At 44.9% G+C, this 23,677-nt stretch overlaps 1 protein-coding gene across 2 annotated transcripts in view; it reads right to left on the bottom strand.

Annotated features, from left to right (window-relative positions):
* LOC135396123 (uncharacterized) overlaps window positions 1-23,677 on the bottom strand; it is a 289,187-nt gene that overhangs the window by 22,630 nt on the left and 242,880 nt on the right. For both annotated transcript variants that reach the window (XM_064627160.1, XM_064627161.1), the window contains exons 2-7: window positions 15,195-15,267; window positions 13,294-13,382; window positions 13,099-13,191; window positions 12,916-12,975; window positions 8,398-8,481; window positions 1,266-1,499 (exon numbers count right to left, since the gene is read on the bottom strand). In XM_064627160.1, coding sequence (XP_064483230.1) covers window positions 1,266-1,499; window positions 8,398-8,481; window positions 12,916-12,975; window positions 13,099-13,191; window positions 13,294-13,382; window positions 15,195-15,267 — 633 coding nt within the window. The remainder of the gene's footprint in view (window positions 1-1,265; window positions 1,500-8,397; window positions 8,482-12,915; window positions 12,976-13,098; window positions 13,192-13,293; window positions 13,383-15,194; window positions 15,268-23,677) is intronic.

Here is a 23,677-nt window from a genome sequence, read left to right as displayed (position 1 = left end):
ATCACTAATCTCCAATCCTCGGAATGGAATTGGAATGGAATTGGTGTCCCCATTCCGCAACCCTGATTGAGATCACGTTGCAGAAATACAATATGCCACCTATCCCACCTCAAACTTTGCAGGATGATGGCCATTTGTCTGAAATTTTAGTGTATCTTTTCGCAAACATTGTCATCCTGAAGAAAGAAAGCTGGAACAAATCAAAATCTGACCACATGCATTCTTGTGGCCTATTTCACGCAAAAGCCGCATCTTTTTTTATTATTAATATTATTATGTCTGCTTCAGTTTCATGTCACCGCACACAGGTGACGAAACAAACACAGAAGAAGAGTATTTGTGCATGACGTGTCATATTGTTGTGGTCAGCGTCACCTGTCTGTGGTGGTAACAACAACAGCAAATGATGAATGTTCAGAGTTCACGCAGGAGCCCTGTTGCTGTTGTTGTGCTGGTAACACACACACATTACATTGGATTGTGCTGGTAAGAAGGTGAAGCACACACGGGAAAACAGGCTTTTGAGCTACATAGGCCGTTCAAAATGGATGGGGTGAGATTTTGCTTGATTTGTACTCTTGTTTCTATAGAGGACGACAACGTTTGCAAAATCATCCAATGAAACTTCAGACAAAGTAAGTTGTCAGTCTGGAAAGTTTTTGGGTGAGATAATATTGTATTTTTACGACGTGATCGAAATGTGTAACTGATTGCTGAACTCACCCTCCATATTCCAAAGCCCTCCACACAATAAGAAAAAATGAGTAAATTGGGGAGTAAGTGCAGCTTCTAGGCCCCTAGACTGCCAATTGCTCCCCATTTTAGTCCCCTAACCCCGAAATTTGCTCCCCAAGAATGCGAATTGTCACTGAACTTCGCATATGGACTTCTGAATGCAACAGTCTACGTATATATGTGCGGCCAACGTAGCAATTTTCCACCCACACAGAGCAAGAAACACATAGCGCTTCTTTCTTCGCAAATATTGCCCATATTTGATATTGTGATATATCACTCGATATATCACGGTTGACGGTTTGATTCAAAGTATTTTCATGCATGCACACCAATTATGTACATGGGACTCTTAGAGGAGAGCGTGAAATGCCGTCTCCACTTTGTGACATTCATTTACTCTCGTGCATTTACTCCCGAAAGGGACTATTTTTCGTGGCAATGCATTTAGTCCACAAAAGGAGTAAAATTACTCCTTCTCTCTCCTTCTTCTTTTTTTCTTTTTTTGAGTGCAGATGTGTCATGTATACCTTAATGAGCGGTGCCGTTGGACACCTGTCGTATTCCACACTCGTCTCATCTGTGCTGATTCTCCGTGAGCTGAGAAGTTCTTCCGAGATGGAACTCATGTCTGTCGACTGGCGGGAACCGACGGTGAGACCAGTGGGCACAGTCAAAAGAACCGAAGAGTTGGGGCCGTTCGTCTGTCCCGGCTTCATGTAGCCAACTTTGCCGTCATGACGATACTGAACTGCCACACGGTCCTGTCGAGTGAATAGAAAACATGCCATCAGAAATCTCCGTGAATTTTGTAAAGTATTAAACAGTCAGCATAATTCCAATAACCAGGGGTCGGCTAATAGACCTCCTCCTCTTTGTAAACAAATGACGTCATAGTGTCCGACAGCGCCACCAATTCGGCAGAGCTGAACTACGTTCAAGCTAGGGCAAACAAGGTCCGCGCCCGAAAGCCACGGTCTTGAGGGGAATTACAATGGTCTCTGAAAGGGACGCGAGCTTCGGTCCTACTTTTCTTTCAAGAGGAGGCAGCGAACAAGTGCCTATTCGTGGAACCCAGCCCTCCACTTCCGATTTGTTTCGGTTTCGGTGTGTCTACCAGCGTCATGATATCACGTTTCTCGGGTAGAGATCTATTTCATGACACAGCCTCTGAATCTTGTCATATCTCAACGACGTGACCTTTACATTCGTGCTCGCGTCTGTACCTAACGGCCGCGCGTTATTTTTGCTCCGAGCAAACATGAATTGCTCTTTTTAACACTACTTTTAACCGCCACCATTATGTAGACATTTATGTGTACATAACGGTAGCGGCTAAAGCAGTGTTACCCTGGAAGGGAATTTGGGAAGTCGCGTGGAATTTAGGGATTCCGTAGCACGTACATTGACATCTGCTATTGCGACTATCTCTCAGTAAGCATTATTCAGAGTGGAGGTCAGGATCCTCCAGATCCTCCACACCCCGTAGGTATTTTAGCTGATATGTCGATAGCTTTATCTAATCTTCTTTACTTTTCTATCGACGTTTCCTGCAAAATGCTGTGAGAAAAGAAAACTGCATCATCATCTTCCTCTCGTTACTGTCTTTCTGATAATTAAGCCATAATTATATGAATTGCTAGTAAGCGAAATTAAAGAGAAATAGGAACATCACTCTGGTGGTCGAAATTCATCTAACAAATCGTAAAGCTCGCTGTTGTAAATATAATCCATCACATTCGTAGTCCTATGCATGAGGTACCTTAGGGCACGACATGCAATTTGACATACCCCACTTTTACATGCAAAATAATTTTTCATAGTGGTTCGTATCACACTGCGCTGTGTCGTTTTGGCAGCTCTCCCTAAATCGCATCACTTCGTACAACCGTGTTCGCTGGATCGCGTTCTGCAGTCTTCGCACTCCTCGTATACTGGGCAGCGGACGTTGATGCTACAATGCACAATCATCTAACGGTTTTCGCTTCGCACTGGCTGACGCTCAAAGCTCTTCTCGCAAAGTCAGACTCATCCGCCGTCCGATACGTTTCGAGGCCGTAATCGCGGTGCCGGCTGTGCTGCTTGGGGCTTTTCCTGGGTTCTCCTCAGATGTAGAGTCACTGCAGCTTCACTTAGAGTGTTGCATTCCTTTTCCCCAGCACTATGCCGACAGCCGTCTGGCAACATTGAGGGCGCCGCTCTACCACTGGACAAAATGTGCAACTGGGCGGCATTTTGTTGACACGCCAGTGGAACCCACGCTCTTAAAAATGAACTTCACCGCATAGCAAAATCCTAGCCAACTATCATCCCTCGTGACATCGTTCTCGCCCCTGATTTGTAAAAAAACAGGGGGGCATACGCCTTTTGTGTACCAATTATGCACTGCATAAGCATTACAAAAAGAAAAAGGCGTACGCCTCCCGTTTTCAACAAATCAGGGGAGAGACCGGTGTCATTTGGGATTATGGTTGGCTAGGAGCGTGCTATGCGGTGAAGTTCATTTGTAAGAGTGCAGTTTTTTTCCGCCCAGGCAAAACGACCGTATGCTGTGGCAAACTTATTCCACGTCGCGAATTGCAGCGCGTTGACACCTGCAATTTTGTTTAGAAGGCCCTGGTTCATTGTCGTCAAGGAAGACGCAAAAGCGTGGTGAAAGAAAGAAGAAAGAACGAACGCCCACAGACGGGATCCAGACGGGATGAAGATTAAATAATGTGAAAGAATGGCTCGCAGAAGCTCGGCCCGACTGAGGCCCAAGAACTCTCGAACTGAACCCGAGCCCGCAGTCAAAACGACTTTGAAGCTCGATTTCGGCTCACGGGCGTGGCCGAGCACGGCTCGAATTTTCGTGCCAGCCTGGCCCTTTGCACTGCTCTAATTACGGGTCTTGCAAACGCCAATGTGTTCAGGCTGCACAGCAGAGTTGTTTACCGCATTAGCACTCGTGTCCCGCAGTGGTCAAACAGTTGTGAGAGGCATTTGTGTACAAAAGGCGCTCTATCCGAATGACGTCCCTTCCAGTCATTTGGAGTAGAAGAGCGAACACATGCCAGCTAGCATCTCAAACCGAGAAGTAAGCACGTTATGCTATCCTCGTCGCTAGTGGAGCTCTGTGCGTCTTCGACGTGTTCTTCATGTTCATGTTGTTTTGCTCAATCATACGTCAAGCAGCACGTGCTTGTTAAGAACAAACAACTTGGGAACCAGGATATTACACATTAGCTAGACTACATAATTCAGACTAGGCATGAAGTGGCTGAAACTGCCAACGATGAGACAGCTTCCTCGCTTTGCCTAATTTCGGCTGCATCCATTATTAAGGAAGCATCATGTTGAAACAGAAGTGGTACGACGAGCAAGCGTTAACCCACGAACCACAGCTAATTTGGCATGCTGCTAAGAGAAGTCGTATTCTCCTCCACACGGAGAGAAGGCGTTTCATCATGCTGTTATAATTTCTGGCGCGAAATGTACTGTACAAAGCAGGGTCGGCTTTCGCTAGATTGCCTAGATAGCGGCAGACCTTTTTGCTGGGTGCTTGTAACTATATCACAAAAATGTAATTTGGTTTCGCTTTTATCTTTCTGCTGGGATGGGATAGAAACAGGGAACGTTAGACGTTTCGTCCAACGAAGAAACACACAAGGCACGTCCGGTGATTTATTTCAACAGTGAGAAAAAAAGTTGGCTTACAAAGAAACGGATAAAAAACGAATGTCTATGTCTACGCTGAGTGTGACTATTGTGAAAAAAGAAATATAATACGCACATACGTAGACACCTCAACTATAACACCATGGTGAAGAACGCACAGAAAAACACGGACGGACAAGGTGCTTTCTTGCGCGTTCTTCGCGATAGCTTTAAACCAACACGCACTACATGTCCTCACAACTCGCTCTTGCATGTCCAATGTCAGGTTTAATTTGAGAGTGGCGAAAATAACTCAAGAGTCGATGCCCACAGGCCAATGGCCAGGTTCGACTCGACTCGCACTTAGCTTGCCCTTCGCACACCATATTAAAGCATATCACATGAATGTGCAACCTCAACGTCAGCCGTCGTCTATCACAATGCGATGCTGCATTGCGGAAACATAGAGGCCGCCAAGAGCGTTTCTGGTACATGAGCTAAGTATAGCATATATTATATGGCTGTACCTGTTCTGTTGAAGCCCTCTCTGTGCATATGAAGTTCCCTTTACAACTACTTAACGCGTAGCAAAGATTAAAACGATACTGAGAACACACATCGTTGATATGCGCTACACTGCACGGGCAGGAACAACACCGTCAGTCGCTGCATGACGTCATCATAGCACCACAATGCTGCAACGTTTAGTGCTAAACGCAGCCCAATGCTTTCTTGTAACTGTAGCCGACTTATGTAATCTATCCATAATCATCTCACCAGTCCTTCAGACGGTAATGGGGAAGTAGTTAGCCTTGATGGCTTCTTGGCTGACAGTCTCACATTAGCATCATCATCGTGTGAACACAAGTATGATGTTTGTACAGATGATTCAAGTTGCTCATGATGTTGGATAATTACTCTGCAGGCTGACCAGCCACCCGCAGTTTCGTTATTAAGGCGTTTGTCTCGCATATATCAGCATTACTGTGATGATTCTCTTTGGCGAATACGCGAGTATTCGACAGGGTCGAAACGTTTTATCGTCTCTACTTTTCTAGGTGAACACAAGGAACAGCTTTCGTATAGCGTGCAAACATAAGACATTATGGAGGTTTAGTGCATCGTGCGCTATCGCCTTTGCGTACGTAAGGTATAGCGTTGGTGGTTGTGCGCACGCGCAATACATAAAGAGAGCTTCCCGCATTTTGCAGAACCATCACGCTATTTCTTACGTACGTTATCGCCTTTGCGTACGTAATGGATAGCGTTGCGACTCTGCGCAATTCGTGAAGCTCTCCATGTTTTGCGCGTGCGCCCCCACAAGCATCAATGCTATTCTCTACGTACGCGAAAGCGATAGCGCACGATGCACTAAAATTCACTGCTGTGCAGTTAGGTTAATTGTCACAACAACAACAACAACATAGATGAATGGATGATGATGATGTGGGATGTTTCCCTGCGTTGAGTGCAGGACCCTACCCCATTCCAAAAAGGTTCATATGAAAGGATGACGAGGGAAGGAAATCCCTACAGTTCGTGAAGGAGGCCGGTGGCCCTCAGAAAGGAAAGAAGAGCGCCAAGTGCACGGCACTGGTGTCCAGGGTTACTCCATGGGCCGAGAACTTTGCAGATGTTGAATGGCCTCTGATCCAGCATTTCAAGTTGAGATTTAAAGGCCCGTCGCTCGCGTACGTACTGGCTGCAGTCTTCGAGAATGTGTCGGATTGTTGCCGACCAACCACAAGTTGTACACAGCGCCGTGGTGCTGTGGCCCAGCCTATACCGGATTGCAGGGGTGAATGCGACGCTAAGTCGTAAACGACGCACTAGAGACGTAACGAGGCGAGGGAAACCGCTTGGCATGTCAAATGAAAGCGTTGGGTCAACAGCATACAGAAGCGACCACCGGGTGATGTCATGACACCATTCCTGATGGGCCCAGGGCGACGTCAAAGCGGACAAGAGGGAGCGCCTATCTTAATTGTCACAAAAAGGCGTACACCCTACGCCTTTCACGGATCAAGGGTAATAATAATGACATCATTATGTGCAATGATCGGTCTTCACAGCGTTATGTGTTGAAGTTCTGTTTAAGTAGGGCCAACAACAGCAAGCCGGTTTTCGTCACCACCACCACCACCACCACCATCTCCAGTACTCTCTTCTTTGAGAGTGATAGAAGGCATGTGCACAAAACACAAACGTAGCTAATATACCAATGTGTGATATAATAAGTTGCATTTTAGCTCTATACTTCCCTTTAGTTGATGTCACTCTCTGGTAAGGTTACTTCCTTGAACGTCTCGCATGTACCCGACACATAGGACATGAAAGGAAGAAATCTAATCGCTTCCCTTCTCGTAATTGACCACGAGCGGCTACCGAAAACTTCGGTCAAATTTCTTGACGCGAACATCAGGTTAACATAATTTGTGACTCCTTTGATCTGACGGCAATTTTTCTGCATACGTTTTCGTATCTGAATAAGAGCTTTGGTTGGCCATCGATGGGTGTTGGCATATCGATTGGTCTACGTTGCCTTAACCAACGTGCAACCAATATACGGCATACGAGTGCAACGCTACCACAACCGCCTTCTGTGTGTGATGGAAAATCAGAGTTCGAGGTAACTCGTTATTGTAACTAAGTTCCTTTTTTTTTGGGTAACTTGTAACTTAACTCGGTACTTCTGCGCCGTGGCAACTTTCAGAGGACCTTGTTTCTTTTTTAGATAACTTTGTCAAAGTAACTTAAGCTAAGTTCCAAGTTACTTTTAAAGCGCTTTTCGCTCAGGTCCACATATTTTCTTGCTTTCTGTCTGGTTCTTTCATGACATTTTATGCCATAAAACGTGATATTCAATCAATGACAGTATTCTATTCAGGACTTAAGAAGCGCTGCCATTACAATGAAGCTGGACCATAGTGCGCCCTCAGGGAGCACGATGCAAAGCGTTCGAATTGTTCGACATAAACGAAAACGATCTAAGCGTGTTGCACTCCTCCGCAGGCAGCTCAAGGGTCTCACTCAACTGCTCACGCGCGCTGCACCTGTGTAGTGCTATTTTGTGTCCGAAGTAACGTGAAAGTAACTCGTTCTTTTTTTTAAGTAACTCAGTAACTGCAAGTTACATTTCAGGCTGAAGAACTTCGTTATTAACTAAGCTACATTTTTCACACGGTAACTTAACTCGTAACGAGTTCTTTTTGACGGGTAACTCGATCTATGTGTAAAATAAATGACATTGTGAAAAGATAGGCAGCCCACTCTATCAGAGAATCGGAATGTATCTATAACTGAAAAAAGGGCCGAGGCTAGAAACAGGAAGGGCGGACGTGAATAAGACGTATTAAATGGAGATCGAAAAAGGAGGATACTGTATTGAAATCAGAAGTAAGGGAATAGTTGATTCGACCAAAAACGGGCAAGTTGGCAGCTTGCGCGTTTGATGATACGCCAATGAATTGCTGGAGGATGTCATTAGTTGAGGTGTGTGCGGGTGAGCTGATAGCCGGGGATCCGCACCGTAGAAATATAACGTTCGGAAATGAGCGATTGTGTCTCTGCCGACACCCGCTATAGGTGGAGCCATAATTGAGCACACGCCGCGAATATAAAATCATGTCGACGTATGTCACATTGCTGTGCCTTGAACTGCTGTTATGGGATAACTGTGGATGACATAGCACCATAAATGCTGAAAAGTAAAAACGTTCGTAACACAGTATTTTTTTTCACGTAATTTTTTTACCCTGCAAATACAATGACCGTGGGCGTGCCAATATACTCCTTATCTGCGCGGGTGCTGATGCACCCACTTCAATTAGTGTGGATAGGGATACTGTCAATGTTATCCGCGCTCATCTCTATAGTCATCAGCGGCAGTTCGGGAAAACAGATATCCCGGTTGCTGAGTATACTTAATAATACGTCCTGCGTTAAACCATATTAGTCCAAACCCATATTAACCAAACCGTCCATATTAGATATTCCTCTCTCATTCCCTGACGATCTGATAAATACCTGTATAGCAGCCACTGTATGGGAGCGTCCTCTTCCGGCCGTGAGCTCTTGGTATTGTGATATGACACAAAGCAGGCAGTAGATCTGAAAGGGTCCGAAAGCATATATTGATTAACTGACGCGCATTTGGCTGTGTGCACATGCGTCGCAGAAATACATAACAGCCATGAGTGTTCGTGTTTAAGTCCGTCCAGGGAACGTTTCCGGAAATATCGTTTCGTAAATCGGTGGACCAAAGGCATGGACGAAAAAAAGAAAAAGAAACCAGCGGCACGGCCGAGTGAATCAAAACATCAGCTCGCTGATGGTAGCCAAGGCCGTACTGAGGTCGTGGGTTCGAATCCTACCATCGGCTGTGCTGTCTGAGGTTTTTCCTCAGTTTTCTGGCTCACAGCCACAGTTGCTTCGCAGCGCTAACACGCAATAGAAAGATAATAAATCGAAGCGTTCAAAACTCGGGGTCTATGGGATGAGGAACTTGAAGCGCCTTGTCCGAAAAGAAGGGCGTCGTTTATAAAGCGAGGTAATCCGTAAATAGACGGTTCATAAATCGAAGATTGACTGCACTTCGCATACTTTGATTTGAGACCGGAATGGGACTCTTTTCCTTATTCATTTTGTGCCGGGTCAGTAATATGTTATTATTGAGCCGGCTCCAAATGAATGAGCAAAAGCCCCATGATCCGTGGGTGGCGTGCTATTACAAATAGCACGCGACCAACCAATCAAACAACCCTTCACTTTGTTTGAGTAAGGGTCCTGTTCCTGTGTACTTTTTTTTGCTTGCCGTTATGTGTGCTGTCATTCCGGAACAAGAGCGTTGTCAGCTGAGGCAGCTTATGTGCCATCATGCACAGCAAGCAATCAGTTGGACATCACGAAGTGGTCGCAAAAGCATATTCGTCGCATCATGGATGAAAGTTATACTCGGCGTCCTCGTATGGCGTCGCAAGGAGCAACATCAAGCACTTAATTACCTCCTTATGCGCTTACCTCCGTGCTGATCGAGCATCAAAAAGCATCACGCAGCTAATGGGCGCACTGATGCAATCCTAAACGCATTTACCGTGACACACATCGATTATGGTTTGGTTCGCTGGCATCCGAAGTTATGAGCCAGGAATTCTTGAATTCCGGTATCGTGTGGCGGGTAGTTTGCTGCGCGCAAGCGTGAATATTTTTGCCCGTAAATGTAAAGGCGTGTGTTCTGAGAAATTGCACTAACAAGAAGAGCAAAGCAAGGCGAGTAAAAGCACTCTGCACTACGTTTGCTGTCTCCGATGTGAAGTTTACCGACATGAATCAAAACGGCTTCCGTCTTAAAGCGTTTTAAGCATGGTTTCGGAGAAGAATAAGGCAGGAGGGCAATATAGACTGAGACCGATCCGGCGCGGGCTGGGGAAGAGTTCCATGTACCTCTTGTAGATGGTTCAGGTGTCCAAGACTAATTGATCTATAGGTGACCTAGACAGACAGTTTCAATGGGTTCACATAGAATAGGTTGCCTGCAGGCTGCAAATGCGGCGGGAGCCGACGACCATGTCACTGCTGTTATGGGTGACCAGAGCTTTCTCCTGAGTACACAGCAGGTTCTGCAAAACGTTCTTAGATCTACCTGTTGATAGACTATATAGCATGGGTGCCCCACCCCGCCACTGTAGCTGCTTACCTGCAGTCCTCACCATGGACGTATGCTCAGACGCAAACATCCCCCTACCCCCACCCAACAGGTCGATTTCGACGGAAATTGCTGCTCAGCTGTATAGCTTGTGATGAGTGCAATTGAGTGCAAGAAACCGAACATGGCATTTCATAATACCTCTATGCAAACGCTAGCCGAATGTAGTGTACTATTAATTGTAAAAAAGTATGTCTTCCTATAACACGTCGAACGTATCCATGCGTGGTCATCATGAAGTTTTAGAGGAAAAGAAAAGAAACGAAGTTTGTTTTAATTCGCTTGAATTCCCTTGTATTTTCTTGTATTTGTATTTCCTTGTATTCCCTTGTATTTTCCTTGCTACTTTCATAAATCCCTTTGAAATTTTTTTTTTTTTTTTTTTTGTTGTAGAACTCTTTGGGTACGTATTCTGAAGAGCGATCACAGGTTTCGAAGGCGATGATAGCGACCCCCCCCCCCCCAACAAAAAAGGAAAAACAACAAGAAGAAGAAGATTAAGTAGTTAATAGGCTGGCTGTACGAAAGTGCACAGAGTAATCGCACAGAGACCCTATTCTCACGTAGTTGTGTTCCCGGGCTGTTAACAGTCCGGCACGCAATGGGACTTCAACATTGCGAGCAAGAACAATCAAACACCACAACCTTTAACGAAACTTAACACCTTTCGAGCGCTCAAAGTAGCAACGCCGACTTTTCGCGCATTTCACTTAATGAAACCTGGTTTTCCCAACTTCCTAAGCGCAGTTGCGACCTCAGAGCTTTAATGCATGGTTAATGAGCTACGTACTGTTCGGAGTTGTTTCACCGAGGTAACTTCCGTTTAATAATTAGCCTGAAATGGACGGAGATCCCGATGCGCTCCAAACCACGGTTTACGGATCTCATTTGCGCTCTCTCGTATCCCGCCGGAATTTACATTCTACACAAGGACCACCAACGCGCCCTTAATTCAGAGATGAGAGGGTCTCTACCATTTCAACTTACGTAATTTAAAATCGGTTCCCTAGCGAAGCTCGCCGAATATTGGAGTGCGGTATTGCAGTATCAGCTGCATCGCAGGCAGCCTCCATCGCAGGCAGCCTGGTTTCGGGAGTAAACAATGTTTCTAAAACGTGTTCGTGGTTTGGGGGGCCACTGTGGTCATTGCTTTTTTCTTCTTCTTTTTTTTACGTACTTCTCATCTTGACATGTGACAATGTTCATGAGGTTCAGCAGTACTGTAAAAGAACTGTATAAGCGTGCTCTACTGAGGAAATATTGAAAGCGAAGAGTATTTTGTTAGTCAGCCATTCAATTGTAATTATTGTTTTGGCTTGACGTGCAGAAGCAGCCATCACCACGAGCAGTACTATGTTAAAGGAATTACAACAGGTCATCTCCGGTTATCTCAGATAAACGTAAAACGCGGTTTTTTGCACAGACGTGAACCTGCAATGAAAGTTTCACAGCGAAGAGGGAAATAGAAGCGGAGAAAATGGACACCGGGGATACCGAAACTCATGCGGCCCTGACGTCACAGCCCTCGCGCCGCCAGTGAGGCAGCGCACGAGAAGTCACGCGCTTACGGCTGCTAATGGGAATGGACGCAACTCTGAGCTCTCTGACGTCTGCACTTTGCTCGGGAGTGTGTTCCGGGACTTGTATATCGCTAATCTTATCGCTCGTTAATCTTCATCAATCTTAAGCTAATCGTTAATGTTATCTTATAGCTATCGCTTTCCTCAGTATTTTGGCTTGCGGCACAATGCGTCCATGATGCAATGAACCACACTCTTAAAAATGAACCTCACCGCATAGCACGCTCCTAGCCAACCATCATCTCCAAAGGTATCCTTATCGGCCCTGATTTGTTAAAAACCGGAGGTGTACGCCTTTTTTGTGACAATTATGAACAGAATAAGTGTCACAAAAAAGCGTACGCCTCCGGTTTTTAACAAATCAGGGCAGATAAGGATATATTTGGAGATGATGGTTGGCTAGGAGCGTGCTATGCGGTGAAGTTCATTTTTAAGAGTGCACATGTATGAAAGTGTCCCATCCCCTTTAACATAGCCCTCCTATGCTTCTTTGACATAACTCACGATATTCCTGGTTGAGAAAAACAACACGGTATTTGAAGCTTCGACAAAATGACAATAGGGGACTGACACGTGGAAAATATTGCAATACGTGAGTAGCTCTATTGGTTAATTTTACAGTTACTTTGACAAAAAGCGGTAACTATATATATAGTTGCATTTACAAGTGACAAGTGAAAAGTATCTAGTTACAGGAACTAGTTACTGCAAAAAGTAACTACTTACAGTTACAAGTTGCTTAGTTACTACCCAAGCCTGGTCAGAACTACATTCCTAAGCCTTGTTTACTATACAGTATGCTAAAGCGAAGACCCTATACACTTCGGCTCACTCGCGTGCAGTTTTCTCGATGCTTGATTGCAAGGCGGTGGTGACGTCACTATACGTCGTTTGTCTAACACTGAGGAAACGATTAATAAAAGTTTGAATTAATTTTGAAGCATAACCGATGCTCCGGCAGCTCAGGGTATATTAACAGGAAAGAACGGTTTAGCATGTTCTCATTTTTCACAATTTACTGAAACAAATCTCCAAGCTGAGAATTCATGACGTGATTGTAAAGCACCCCGTGCACTGTGGACGAAAGTAATAGCGTGTACCGTTCCTGCGGTATTTTCCAGGGAGCAGAAAAAAATATGCACTTCATGTTGGGCAGCCCCGTATTGCCGCCCTCTGGCGGTAACACCCACAGATGGTCGCTTCACGCGTGCCATACGGGAACGCTCGTGTTCATCGCAACGAAGAAAACTTTATACTTACGTTCAACGCACACACGATGTAGTCTACGACAAAGAAGATAACAGTCACCGTGTCGTTTATCTGAAAAAGAACACGTGTCAAGGATCGTGTGGCTAATAGTAACTTCTCGTAACACGGGCTCTGTTGCAGGAGATGCCGTCATCAGAGTTTCTGTTACCCTACGCATTTTCTATGGGTACTTACTGCATCTGCTATGATGCAGAAAGAAAGAAGGACGTCTAAGAGCGTAGTGAGGGCAACGGAGATGACCCAAGGCAAAAGCAAAAATCGAATTTCCTGCGTAGAAAATTGAGTCAGAGATGGAACGGGGAGAACTGAGTATCCTGGCGGAAAATAGCCTTCTGTTCACTCGCAGGAGATGTATCGACTCGTACTTACGACGCAAAGACCGATGAGCATGAGTACCGATGTTAGGACAGAAAGGCCAGAGAATATCATGAGCAGAACGACGAAGACGTACATGACGCCTGAAATACAGTACAATAAAATACAATGTTTATTTAATATAAAAAACACAATCTAGGAAGAGACCACTAGGAAATAAAAGCAGTTTGTTCAAGGATAGTTAAATGAGAACGAGATTTACTCGTTCACTGCGGCTTTACACTAATGATTAAAGGGATGGTAACTTGTATGAAGTGCTGCACACGCCTATGACCCAACAAACACACTCGAGACAATGACCACGACGCACACTCTCTCCTCTACGTGGAAATACAGGCTTTGTTCGTGCGAGTCGCTGGAGTTGGGAATCTACTTATTTTGGCAGGAAACGTCAGCCAGAGTCGCTGGACTGCAATAGGGTAAGGGTAAGTTAAGCGTCACAATAAATGGCCACGTATGTATGTTTGACGACATGCATTTCCGCAGGCGGCTTTCTGGACACAAAGAAATAAAACCACCCCTTAGCACTTGAATGTATCAATAGCGCCCGATTTTAGACCGAATTACACATTTTAAAACAGCAACCCCCACTCCCCCCTCTTCGATCCAATCGAATCAGGAATGGCACACGGAACGCAAAAAAGCACGACCCCAAATGTACATTCAGGTCAGGGATGGGCATAAATATTTTTTGATAGTATTTAAATATAAATACAATATATTTTGTTGAAAGGGGTATTTAAATACTCTTCATAAATACTTTTCAATGTGAGTATTTAAATACAAAATATAAATACAGTTTTTAAATACCATAGCTACTACCATAAATACTGTGAGGAAGATGTAATCTGGAATTACACAAATAACGATGATCATAACAACAAATCAGCACGGAACAATTGCATTTATTTGTTAGATTATCATGGCAATTTTAATATTAGAAGTTTCTCGAAGATTACATCTTTTAGGCATCTTCTGTTCGGCCGTACAATCGCATTCGTAACATTCGTAACATTCGTAAAGGAGAACAGCATCTCCACAGGTACCGATGGCTCACCAAAGGCTCACATTAAATTTGACGAAGGTGCTTCGTACAGCAAGGTATTCGGGTTGTTGCGAGCGTTGTTCTCAACAACAGTGAAAAACTCGCCATCTAAAATGGTTTGTCGCATGCGCATGCTAGCGCAAACACGGCATAACTGCGCCCCAAACGCGCCCTTGTTCAGGAAAAGATCAAATGTAGGACACTTTAAGATGTGAGTCAATATATTCTGTATTTATGAGTATTTATAAAGTATTGACACGAATAAATACCCGAAAATTGCAATTTAAATATAATTACAAATACATTTTTCAAGTCTGTATTCAAATACAAAACAAATACATGTATTTATATTTTAATAGTATTAGTAGTATTTTAATAGTAGTAGTATTTCAATTACAATGTATTTAAATACTGCCCATCCCTGATTCAGGTGAGAACCTTGACGCTTCTGCTGTAAAGCGTGCTTTGCCTGCTGAACACTACTGGACTGCAGAAGAGCACCCTAACTCTTACCGCGTTTCCACCAAGTCAACCTATAAGGACGGCACCCCCGGAGCTGTATGAGGAGTGTTTCCTTGTTACGTTAAACTACGAAAATAACTTGTAAAACGTAAGTACGACCCAAGGAAATTACATGTACAACGTTTCAAACGTCTCTGGTGCATGACTACTGGGAGAAAGAGATGCATTGACATAGTCTTCTTAGTTTGAACATTATTACACGAGAATTGTGCTCCAATGTTATCACATATTCCGTATTTCTTTTTGTGTTGTGCTTTATCTAAAAAGAGGCAAAGAGTAAGAGGCTGATGATGTATCTATGAAACACTTTACACAAAAATTAGCTTACTGCCATGTCCGACGATGGTGCCCAAACTGCTGAACTGCAAAACGCACGTGCACAGATGGAAGGAGTAGAAAAACTGTAAAGACAGATATGGAAATAATGTGTGAGCAATTTGCAAAATTTGCTTTGAAATCACAAGAGACAAACAACCGCCGTACTACGTATTCCACCAGTACTCTTAACTCGCTAACGAGACATTCGCGAAGTAAATTCGTTGAGTACACTTTTTTTTTCTTGTTAATTTTGCTCTTCCTTGAGCACGTGTTCTTCGATCACAGGTTTATATATTGCACCCGCTCCACCATACCTCGCACTACAAAGGCAGTATACAGTATTCTCCGAACAACAGATAAGAGATAAAAACAGAGTATGTTCCTCTTGTAATGTACAGAATAAAAACAAAAACGTTTCGCAAAATACAAAAACAAAAACCCTCGCACTGAGTGCGCTACATGATGATACAATTACGTCTGTCCTGTATCGCCATTGAGAAGCCTTACCAACAAGGTATCGTACTACCCAGCAACGACGGCGTGTCTTATTGCCTGAGCGTGCGGTGATGCCCAGCATCTCTCACCGGACACAAATCTGAGACGGAGGAGCATTCTTCCCGAAGGAAAAAGTCGCTACTTCCAGGCAGCTCGGCTGAGATAAATGCATCGCCGCGCTCAGAGTGCTCCACGGTAGAAAGTCTACAAACTCAGATAGTCGCTTAGTGGGATGCAATAAGTACTTTTGTCCGAAGTTTCCTGACGGTCCTTTCCATCGAGTGTTTGGCACGGGGAGCCCTCTGTCCATCCATTAAGGAAGCCATTGTAACTCTGTTGTTCACGTACATTTACCGAATGCCTGATTCAAACGATTATTGTCCGATGTTGCACTCAACTGCATCTACAAAATTAGGTCGCAGTCGAAGCAGTTTTGTAAAGAAGGCGGCCTCCTTTGTTTTATTGGTATTGTCATTCCTCGGTTTCGAGCATATGCTGTCTCTATGTGGATGCGCATAGCGAATACCTTGAAAAACTGACGTAGTTTGGGGTTCCGTTTCCATTGTATTTAAATTAATAAGGGTCTCGGTGAACCTTGAAGGACCCTTGTATCGTCATGATACTGGTCATGAGTCGACGTTGCACGGCTACCGCTGCTTCAAACAGTGTCATACAGTATTGTATGACTGCCACTGTCATCACGTCACCAGTGTCAAAACGCCGCATGACACTGTTTGATTCAGGGGTAGTCGTAGAAAGGCGAGCTATGGCACGAAGTAACCAACAGTAGTCATGAATAACCCTATTACGATGTTTAAAATTCGCAGTAGCCATTAAAGGACGACTAATGACTGCAGTACTGATATTTGCATGGAGACTTCGGCCATGACAAACTGCCAGTTATGGGAGCGTGTATAAGTTGGATAGCGTTTGGATTATATTGATTGACCAATGGATTAAATTGGGCCGCGCCTGGATTAAATTGACTGACCAACGGATTCAAATGAGAGAGAGAACCTGTAGATTTTCTATGATATTTTACGCGATGGCGCTACTGTATTTTGTGTTTCTGAAACCGTTTGACCGGAACAAAACACCTGCATTACGAGGATTATTCCTGGAAGCATGCTACAAATTCCCCGTTCGTGCAATAACGTATACGATTAGATCTCATCTCAAATCATGAACTAACATTTGAACTTTTTTTTATATTTTCGGAAAGTAAAACGTCCGAGCTCATTTCGACTGGGTGTGCGTCGTCCGGAAACAATTAAAGACACCTGTATCGACCATTCCGGGATTCTTTAAGTATTACGCAATGAACATTTTAGAATTTAAAAAAAAATGATAGCCCTCAATGCCTTTTAGGGCTTATCTCGAACGTCGGGATTCAAGGTACACGAAAAACGGATTCATGGCTGGTTGCCTTTGTGTCAGGATCATCGTCACCTTTGTGAGTATCAGATGCCCCTTCACCATCACAGAATTATAATCTACTGCAATGAACCTTCTTACTCCATTTCTAAGCAGAAAAAAAGCTATTCGACCACGATTCCCAGAACAGTCCAGAGGAAAATGATACGATGCAGTTTATAAAGGCAGGCTACCTCAGCAAACACACGAACGGCAAAAGAATATGGCGATGGCGATCATTATATCGGCGATTGTCCGATTGCCAGGAGCTGCTGACCACTATCCGTCCCCGGTACACGGGTTCTCGCTGATACTCTCTTTGAGTTATAGACGCACGCCCCGACAGAAAGAGGGGAGTATCAATTCGATTGCTCGTATAAAGCACGCAGTGTAGATGAAGATAGATTTTTACGGGTTCCTGATGCGCCTCTTGTCCGCACGAGTCGGCGAGAAAGCAGCACCACTGCCGTTATAATAAAAGTCGTCCCCCACCCCAAAGCAAAATAACCGTTTCGCTGTATATCTCCACATATACAGGGTCGAGTAGAGATATATGAGGTATAGAAGTATTTGATAGTGGTCGCACGAAACTACGCCGCGTGATATTGGAAGCGTTTGAAACGCCAAGTGTTTTCGGTATAAACTCGTTTCAGGGGGCAAACGTATGTTATTCTATCGTGAAATGAATAGAAAGCCATGGGACTTTGAGGTAGAACGACGTCTTTCTCGGGGGTGTCATGATCGGCGGGGCCACGTCACGAAATTTGGAAGTAATCGAGAACGCGCATCATTTCCAAACTATTCCAGGCATCTGAATGAGCGATGTGGCGTGGTATAGATCATGCTATGTTCACGCTACGCCAGTGAATGCCGCGAAAGTCGCGAACGACGGAGATGCCGGTGAGCTTGTCACGTTCACACAGCAATCCGTGAATCCCGCGGACGCCGCGAAGGTGTCGAAAGCCGCAGCGCGAGAGTAGAGATTGCTTCTAATTTTGCCGGGAGTGCCGGGAAAGACGCGAGTCTGAACCAATCAGCGCGCTCTGCGGGCGAGAACGCTGGGAAAGGAGAGCAGCGGCGTGGACAACAAACATGGCGGATGCGTAACATTGGTCTACGAAATTATAATCAAGGCTCTAATGCTACGTTCACACTACATCATCGACGTTTACGGCATTCGCGACCCTCTCGTTCACACTGTGTTCCGAACGCCGGGAATGCCGGCGCTACTGGCACCACTGTACTCCGCTACAAAAACTCAGTTTCATTCTTCGCTACTGTACTCAAGCTCCAAGCGTATAATACGTAAAATGTCATTGTGATAAATCAGAATAACAATTGCCAAATACGTATTTATTGCGTTTTATACAGCAGCCTGTAAAGCGACGCCTGCTTCGAACAGCAGGCATCTACAACTCACACACGTCGTTGACACACGTCTCAACACAGTCGACACACTTACTTCCTCGTCTTCTTTCAGCAGCTGCTATGATGTGGTCTTCATATCTATGTTTCCACTTCTCTTGCGTTTGCTGTCGTGGAACATTTAGCGCTACCTTAGAGTCTTGATTAGAATTTCGTAGACCAGGTTACGCATCCGCAACGTTTGCTCTCTATACGCCGCTGTTCTCCCGTCCCAGCATTCTCGCTCGCGGAGCGCGCTGATTGGTCCAGACTCGCGTCTTTCCCGGCACTCCCGTCAAAAGTAGAAGCAATGTCTACTCTCGCGCTGCGGCTTTCGGCACCTTCGCGGCGTCCGCGGGATTCACGGATTGCTGTGTGAACGTGACAAATTCACCGGCATCTCCGTCGTTCGCGACATTCGCGGCGTTCACTGACGCAGTGTGAACGTAGCTTAAGGTAGCGCTAAATGTGGTACGGCAGAAAACGCAAGAGGAGCGGAAACGTAGGTATGAAGACCTCATCATAGCAGCTGCTGAAAGAATACGAGGAAGTAAGTGTGTCGACTGTGTTGAGACATGTGTCGTCTGCTGCTCGAAACGGGCATCGCTTTACAGGTTGCTGTATATAACGCAATAAATACGCATTTGGCAATTGTTATTTTGATTTATTACAACGATATTATACGTATTACATGCGTGGAGCTTGAGCACAGTTTGAAAAATGAAATGGATCAGTTTTTGTAGCGGAGTACGGTAGTGCCAGTAGTGCCGGCATTCCGGGGGTTCGGGGCACAGTGTGAACGCGGGGGTCGCGAATGCCGTAAAAGCGCTGAATGAGTTCCCCGCGTTCGCAGCTTCCGATGATATAGTGTGAACGTAGCATAATAAAGGTTTCACGCATTAATCTGTGTGTCACTGGCAATAGTGCGGGGGGGGGGGGGGGGTATGCTGCACGAATGTCGTCAGTCGCCCAACAATCACGGCGCCCATTTCGAACGTACCGTGTGTTTGCAGCAAAACACATGAGGTGACTAACGCTTGGTCATGACGAGCTCTAACAGCATGGTAGGATAACATGAAAATTCCCATTTCAAAGTTATACAGGAAATAGTGTCTCTCAGTGTGTGTGATCTTCTGAGAATGTCGGCATATATCAGACGAAAACACGGTCAAAAGTTCAAACTCATGTCTTACAAAGGTTAAAGGAGCCCAGAAAGCCATCCCAACCCAAGCAGCACAATGTACTGAAAGTCGAGTGCAATAGGGGTGGCCGGTATGTGTTTTATCAATGCTCTTTAGTTCCACAAGTCTGTTCAAGACCTTCCACCTACCCGTCCACCCCTATTGCACTCGACTTTCAGTACATTGTGCTGCTCGGGAAGGATTTTCTTTCTCTGACGCATTATGAAAGGAGGTGACTTCACTTGACAGCCAACAACAACACACACACAAAAAAAACTCTGTATCCAACATTTTCCTTTTAAAAAACACGCCCCCGAGCATCGACGTGCGCGTTCCCGCTCAGCTCGCTCTAAAGGGCGAAGCGAGGAGGAGGAGGAAGAGAAACGTCCCCGGTTATGTCACTACGGTTACAAGAGACAACGCGCTCCAATCGGTGCCGGCACATTCCACAGTTCCTCTTTTCTTTTCTTTTTCTTTTTTGCATTTCTCTCCCTATGTAGCAGACGACGCATTTCCAAAACCAGTTAGCGGGCGGTACGGCTGTATATCGTAGTGGCGTCAAAGCGACTTTGACGGCTAGTTGCGGGTATTGCCATCGTTGGGCACGATCGCCAGTTTTAAAATCGAGTTCTGCGTGATTGATGTAGTTTTCTAATGAATCACATCAGGTTAACGGCTTGGTATTTAAAAAAAGTAGTGAATGCAGCGCTTTCTGTGCTTCTTTAAACGTCGGTCTGAAGAGAGACGGCCGTTCTGAGCTCATTGGCTCTCATCGGCACAGCGTAGGGCACAGTTATCCACAACTTTTATTGCCAACTGTGGGACGGGACAAGCACAAAGCTTGCCTACACCACGCTTGAAACACACACTTTCTATTATTGACTCTATGAGATGGGCCACAGAAGACTGTGTACTCGTCTTCCTAAACTTTCTCTAACCGTTTAGCCCGCTCGTTAACCGTATCTTGTCTATTGCTGTACTGGTGATTACCGATTTACACTACGTAGCTTATTTAGTGACTCTAGACAACACCGCTGTGCTTCACTTTTCTACCATCCCGCATATCTCACCAGTTCCCTCCCTTGGAAATATTTAAAATGCTGGAGAAGCACACTTTGTATTGTTGACTGTATCATTTCTATAGTATGATTGTTGACTTTCTTTCGCCTCGAAACACACTTTTTAGGAAAAAATCTTCCCACAAACAACACCGGAATAACTTGGTATTGCCAACTGAGACAAGCAAGGATGTGAATAACTTTTTTCTGAAAAGGTTTTATTCACAAATATTACTTAGGTGTCACAGATGAAATCCAATCGCCGCCTATTTACACGAGGGTGGCCTATGACTTCAAAACGACCTTTCTCCACGAATTTTTTTTCCTTTTTACGATGTACGTTCGCAACTAAGTTCTCAAGCACTGAAGTTATGCCATTCTTGCTAGAAAGTTGTTAAGAGTTTCACCCGGGAGTTAGAAACCTCGGCTATGTTGACACAGGTCCACGCAGACGAAAACGCTGTCTCACCCGTCATCAGCAACTGTCTTTTGGAGACACTGCTTCACCTCACTTCCTTAGTTGCTCGTACGCCATAAAAACTGCAATCATCATCATCATCATCCTCACTTCCAACACGGTCGACCAACACCATCACGGAACACCACTGCCTGGACTGTATGGTGTCCATGCATCGGGTCTTCCAAAGACCTTGTTTTGCTATTGCTGTGAACAGAACCCGAAGCTTGCCTTCTGTTGTACCGTACGGTTTTGTCTGGAGCCCAGCTGGGAGCCGCAAGCGACATTTTCGAGATAGCATTGATCATACTCTGCGGGCCACCGGGCATTCACGGAAAACGTGTACTGCGGTGTAAACTTGTACGCAGGTGGATATTCGAGAAACTCCCCAATGGCTGAGTCGATCTCGCGTTGGTAGTGCATCTCAGGCAGTGCGCCATTGCAGATCTTGAACAGAACTTGGTAGCCATAGCGGCGCGACGGCGCCCCAGCGGTATCCAAGACAGGGTTCATCTTGAATGCGGGCCATAACAAGCGCCTCTGATATTTTTGTTCAAGGCGTTTCTTTGGCATCGACGCCTTCGAGGCGTACGTGTGTGTATTGTCATCAAGCTACCTATTGTAGTACGTGCTACTGTTCAGAAAATTTTATTTAAAAGGCAGAGCCGTCGCGAGGCAAGATGCGCCGGGGCAGGGAAAATCTGAAGCGCCCCCCCCCCCTCACTGCCTTCAGAAGTCTTGTAAACAAAGAAAAGAAAACTCCCATTTGCGCTGCCGAGACCGTAAATTCAAATTCTCTTCATTCCTACTTTGTACCGTCCAACCAACCTGCCAGGGCTTGACGTTCGGCGCCCCCGGCGGCTCTGTTAACAGGTGTTCTATTTACATCACGCACGTACGTACGTGCTATTTTTTTTTTGAAAAAATCTTCCCGGAAACAGCACCGCAACGTACGCCGTACGTGCTATGGTTCAGGAACTTTTTTATTCTTGTATTGCCAACAGGTATTCTATTTACATCACCATTCGCGCTATATATATATATGTATTGGCATCATCGTGGAAAACCAGCCATATTGGCATTCGTGCTTATTGTATTGTTGACTGATTAGATGAGTCACAAAATTAGTGAGCCCATCTTCCTTATCTTTTAGCCTACCACTCCCTATATCCTTAATTTACTGATTTGCTTTATTTTCCCCAACCAAGTCAACAACTGAGGCCAGTTCTAAAACTCTGCCCCATTGCTTTTGCACTTGAGTGTAACGCTGTATCGTGTGCTTCAGAAGAGCGTCAACACTCCTGTGCTTTACAGTTAACTCACCCCAAAATTCCGATAGATCTCCTCCTTGTCTTGCGGCGGTAGTATATTCTAAATTCATTTAACTAATCTGCCAATTTAAATTTAATAATACCCTCCACTACCCTGAACCCTTTACACTGCCACTGTTTCGAGAAGTTTTTTGCTCCTAACCTTAACCGCTCCCTCCCAAGCCAAGTTCGTACGTAATAGCTGATTATATTTCTCATTCGTTCTTTACCCCAGCAGTCACCACCATGCACCACTCTACACCTGTTTACCCAAGCTTGATATGCGATTTCGACTGCTACTAACATGTAAAATTTCTGTTGTCTTTTGGTTACTTTCCCAACATGTATTCCCATAGCTTCTTCAAATGTCAAGTTACTTAATCCAAAATATTTCTTAAAACAGGACCACAGGTACATCGGTACCTTGCACTCGAAGACGGCGTGCCTCACCGTTTCTATTTGACCGCAAAGCTCGCAGTCTCTTCTGCGGCTTTCACCCCACAGATAAAACTTGTCCCTCACTGGTATGACCTCATGCGCAATTTTCCACAGGAATTATTTTCTTTTGCCTTCTAACCAGTAACTAAGAATTCTTTTCCAAGCTTCCGCTGTTATTGTAGATGGATATTTCTCTATTTCTTTCCCCTCAGATCTCTGTATAATTCAGCGACTGAGCTTCCGCTGTAGTCTTTGCTCTTGTCTAATCTTTTCAATTGCAGCAAAGTGTGCTTCCCTGCTTCATAAATTGCTGGCTGCCATTCCGACATTGGACTCCTATGATCTATCCCGTGTTGGCGAAAATGTCTTATGTTTATTCCCAGCCAAAATTTTGTCACCTGCTGTGCGATGTCCTTGCCATCCAACATCCTATATATTTCATGTAAAGCATGTGCTTCTGACAGTTGTTTCAGATCAGCAATCTGTAGGCCCCCAACATCAATAGGCAGTTTCATTTTCTCTTGCGCTACCCATTGCGTTTTCCCATCCCATATAAACTGAAAGCAGAGTTTCTCAATTCTACGGCATATTTCAGGAGAAGGGTAAGCGACAGAAAACAGGTACGCACATCTCGGTATCATAATTCTTTTGACAATCTGCGCTCGAGCTGTAAGTGGCGTTCCCGGTTCAACATACTCTTCCTTCAATTTTTCCACGTATTTTTCCAACTGCATCCA

The sequence above is a fragment of the Ornithodoros turicata genome, chromosome 5 (genome assembly GCF_037126465.1).
Source record: "Ornithodoros turicata isolate Travis chromosome 5, ASM3712646v1, whole genome shotgun sequence".
Lineage (NCBI taxonomy): Eukaryota > Metazoa > Arthropoda > Arachnida > Ixodida > Argasidae > Ornithodoros > Ornithodoros turicata.
Note: the sequence above shows the minus strand (reverse complement) of the source record. Positions and strands in the feature narration are given on the sequence as shown.